The 4,535-nt window shown below is 53.2% G+C and overlaps 1 protein-coding gene across 1 annotated transcript; it reads right to left on the bottom strand.

The window, feature by feature from the left end:
• Positions 1-44: 44 nt before the first annotated feature.
• On the bottom strand, positions 45-2,332 carry HEPACAM (hepatic and glial cell adhesion molecule; the record flags this gene model as incomplete). The annotated part of the gene is made up of 4 exons (XM_009073176.1): positions 45-118; positions 637-730; positions 838-1,119; positions 1,964-2,332. Coding segments are annotated over 4 exons (819 nt in total), but the record flags the coding sequence as incomplete, so codon positions are not given.
• Positions 2,333-4,535: the final 2,203 nt, after the last annotated feature.

Here is a 4,535-nt window from a genome sequence, read left to right as displayed (position 1 = left end):
GCGTTCCCCGAACGCGCTACCGCCACACCGAGGCCGACACTCACCCTCGTGCTTCAGGCGCTCCTCATCCTGGTCGGCGTAGTCAGAGGTCGGTTGTGTCTCCGCTTGTCGCTTCTCCCTGGGAAGGGATAGGGGATGGGGCAGCACCGGCATCGCGGTGGGGGCAGCAGGGAGCGCTGCCTGCGGCTCAGCTGGGGAAGGGCCCGATGCTGCGGGGAGGGAGAGATGGGGTGGTGTGGGATGGAGTGGGATGGAATGGGACAAGATAGGGCGGGATGGGGTTGGATAGGATGGGATGGGGTGGCATGGGATGAGATTGAATGGAATGGGACAAGATGGGATGGGATAGGATGGGATGGGACGGGACGGGAGAGATGGATCAAGGTGAGATGGTATGGGACAAGACAGATGGGTCAAAACAGGACAGGATGAGATGGGTCAAGACAGGATGGGATGGGTCACGATGGGATGAGAGAGGATAGGGTGGGTCAAGAAAGGGTGGGATGAGGTATGATATGATAGGACAGGACAAGATAGGATGGAAAGAGATGAGACAGGACAAAACAGAATGGGACAAGATGGGATGGGACAAGATGGGACAACCCCCTTTGTCTCCCATGTTACCCCCAGTCATACTTCTTGGACGGTTTCCAGCAGGCACAAACAGTCACGAGAGTGACGAGAAGGAAGATGCCGCCCGTGGACAGGATGATGTAGAGGGAGCTCCGGCCTGGGAGAGGGGAATGAGGGGGGAGAATCCCCCACGGAATTTTAGCTGGAAGCATCTGCAAGGGATGGCCAACCCCAGGGATGTGGGAGGGAGAATGGGTGGCTTACGGTAGACAGTGATCTTCACGGGGATGCTGCGTCCATGGCTGATGGGGTTCTCCACCAGGCAACTATAGACGTCGTCATCTGCCATGAGGACGCGTGTGATGGTAAGGATCTTCTGGTCAGGGGAGAGGAGCAAGCGGGAGTCATTGCTCAGCGGCCGCCCGTCCTTCAGCCATGTGTAGGTGGGTTTCGTGCCATTCTCGTGCGAGCAGTTGAGGGTAAAGAACTCACTGAGCTCCAGCACTGTTGAGGAGGCCACCAGCACTTGTGGCTTCGAGATGGGAACTGTGGGCAAGTAGGGGAGACACTGGTGACTTGTCTGGGGTTGAATGGGCCCAGGAGACAGGAAGAGAGACATCCAAACCCCACCAGGGATGTAGCTTGGCTGCATGGGCTAGTTGAAACACCGGAACAACCTCCCAGTTGTAGAAAACCCTCCAAAAGAAAGGGAAAGAAAACCAACTGTGTTCTGGGCTGCATCAAAGAGTGTAGACAGCAGGCAAGGGAGGTGATTCTCTCTCTCTACTCTGCTCTTGTGAGACCCCCACCTGGAGTGCTGCACACAGTTCTGGTGTCCCCAGCATCAGAAGGACATGGAACTGTTGGAGCAAGTCCAGAGGAGGCCACAAAGCTGATCAGAGGACTGGAGCACCTTCCCTAAGAGGACAGGCTGAGAGAGTTAGGACTGTTCAGCCTGGAGAAGAGAAGGTTGTGTGGAGACCTCATAGCAACCTGCCAGGAGATGAAGGGGCTCCAGGGAAGCTGCAGAGGGACTCTTGATTAGGAACTGCAGTGACAGGACAAGGACTAATGAGGATATATTGAAAGAGGGAAATTTAGACTAGATATTTGGAAGACATTTTTTGCTGTGAGGGTGGTGAGACACTGGCACAGGTTGCCCAGGGAAGCTGTGGCTGCCCCAAGCCTGACAGTGTTCCAAGCCAGGTTGGCTACAGCCTTGAGCAACCTGCTCTGGTGGGAGGTGTCCCTGCCCAGGGCAGGGGTTGGCACTGGATGATCTCTAAGGTCCATTCCAACCCCTTAACATACTATGAGACTATGAAAATGTGGTTGGGAAAGACATCCCATGGAGAATCCAATCTCCACTGGATGTCTTTCTTGCCCTTACTGTCCACAGTGAGGTTGATGGTCTTCTCGCCAGTGAAGGTGTCGTCGGTGATGGACACCTCCACCTCATAAGCACCTTCATCAGCCAGCTGCAAGGGGCTGATGAGCAAGGAGCCATTCTCCAGCACGCGGATGCGGTCACGGTAATCAGGCCGTAGGTTGCCGATGATCTCGGTGCCAATGGACTGGACGACAGTGACAGGTTTGTCCCTCTTCAACTGCCACTTGACCACCGGCTTGTCGGCGCTGGCGCTGGCGTAGCGCACGGACAGCAGCGCTGCTTTGCCTGCTGTGCCACGCACCAGCGGCGTGGGGCTGGTGATGTTCACCCCTGCCAGCAGACCTTGGGGTGGGGAGAGACAGTGAGATGCTAAGCATGGAAAAAACTGGAGAACCCCATTCTGGAGCTGTGCTGAGCTCCCCTAAAATGCCCAACCTTGTTTCATAACCCCTTGCAAAGATCCAACCATCACCCCAAAAGTGCATGAGGGGTGGGAACACTCCTGCACCCAGACCCATGCAAAAATCATAGAACCACCCCCAAAATTGCTTTGGGTAGAGAAGTAGGTCAATGCAAACCTCTGCAAAGGTATTATGGACCTCCAAAACTGCCTTTGAGGAGTGGGAGAGCTCCTGCAGTCAGGTCAATGCAACCAACCCTCTGCAAAAATGCATGTGTCAGCCCAAAAATGCACAAGGGGATGGGAGGCCTCCTATTGCTGGGTTGATGCAATAATCTGCAAACATGATGTGCCATCCCACAAAATGGGGGGCACAGGAGCTCTCCTGCAGCTGGGTCAATGCAGAAATGCATGTATCACTCTCAAAAATGCAGGGGAGAGTGCCACTGCAGCCAGGTTGATGCAATCCTTTGCAAAAATTCACACATCAGCGTCAAAAATGCAGGGGGGTGGGAGGTGGGTCAATGCAACCCTTGGCAAAGATGCATCATTGCCCCCCAGAAGCTGCATGGAGGGTGAGAGCCTCCCATGACCAGATCAGTGCAGTGCTTAGCTAAAACACATGCAGTAGTTCAAAAAGCATAGGACAGCACTCATGTGCCCAGGCCAATGCAAGAATTGCACCCCCAAAATTGCAGGAGTGGGGTAGGAGCTGCTGCAGCCAGGCCTATGCAACTCTCTGCAACACTCCCCAAACTGCATGGGAGTGGCAGCACTCCCATGCCTGGATCAACACAATGCTTTGCAAAGATGCCTGAATCCCCCCGATAATGGTGGCAGGAGGATTTTGCATCCCACCCCCATCCCCACTGGATGCTCCTGTGCAGACAAACCCCCCCGCAGATGCAGAACTGCATCACAGGAGGCGGTGCACGTGCATTGCTCCTCATCGCTGGTTTTGAGCCAAAATAGGCAGGGAAAAACTGGAAAAACATGATTTTTTTAGGAGGATCCTCCCCAAAACATCATCTCTCCCCAAAATACCTTAGCTTCATCCCCCTCTTGCCATCCTAGGGGTCCCATCCGTGACCCCCCACCCAGATGCCGTCATCCGGAGCTGAACAAACCCCATATTGAAGAGAAGGGGAGAGTGGGAAAACCAGCTGGGGAGGGTGAAGCAGGAGCAAGAAAGGCCTTAAACAAGCCCGAAAAGTCATGGGACCTATTGGTATGCAGCGTCCGTCCGTCTGTCCTCCCCGGCAGCGCCACGCTCGGCCCGCAAACATGCCCCACCTCACCAAATCGGGGGGAATCCCACAGGGAAAACCCAGGATTGGGATGGGGATGTGGCTTTTAATGCATCCTTGCCCCCCATGCACCCTCAAATTTCTTCTCTTTAACTGTTTCTTCCCTTTTTTACCCCAATTCCTAATTTTTTCTCCACTCCGGGTAATAAATTTGGGAGTTAATAAATCAGGCAATATTCCCATTTTCTCCAGCATCCTTGGCTTAGGGATGGAGACCTCCCAGCCGTTCTAGATGGTTGTTGTTGAAAAAAAAACCCCACCAAAAATCCTTATTTACCCACATTCCATTTCATGGAATAAATGCCAATTTCTTTGGAAAAACACCACGGAATTTTTGGTGTGCCCTGGCTGCAGCCCTGGCACTTTTTTACAGTCTAAATCAAAGCCAGCAACGAACCCAACTGACTTTGCTTTGCATCCATCCTCCTCATCCCCAGGGAAATGAGGCCTCCCCAGGGCTACTTTGGGGTCCAAACTTTGGGAAAATGGGGTAAAATTGTTGCAGGTGATTTTCTGGGTTGGCAGACCCACAATGGGGCTCAGCAAACCCCAAAATGCGAGGATTTAGGGAATAAGTGATGGAGGAAAACGGGGTTGCAGCAGGATGGGGCAAACAGGAGAGAACATAGGAATGGGGTGAAAAATTAGGTTTTTAGAAAGGCTGAAGGATGGGTAAGAAAATGGATTTGAAAATGGTGAAAAATGAGGAAAAAAAGGGGGTTTGGGAAGACTAAAAGCTGGGGAGAAGCTCAGGATGGGGGCGGCGCCAAATCCACCCCCCCCATCAGGACCTGCTTAGCTCCAGAAAAGTGTTTTCCCCAGATTTCCTTCCCAATTTTACCCCTTTTTCCCTTTTCCCAAGAAC

The sequence above is a fragment of the Acanthisitta chloris genome, unplaced genomic scaffold (genome assembly GCF_000695815.1).
Source record: "Acanthisitta chloris isolate BGI_N310 unplaced genomic scaffold, ASM69581v1 scaffold20924, whole genome shotgun sequence".
In the NCBI taxonomy this organism is placed as follows: Eukaryota; Metazoa; Chordata; class Aves; order Passeriformes; family Acanthisittidae; genus Acanthisitta; species Acanthisitta chloris.
The sequence above is the reverse complement of the archived record's forward strand: the minus strand, read 5'-3'. Positions and strand labels throughout refer to the sequence as shown.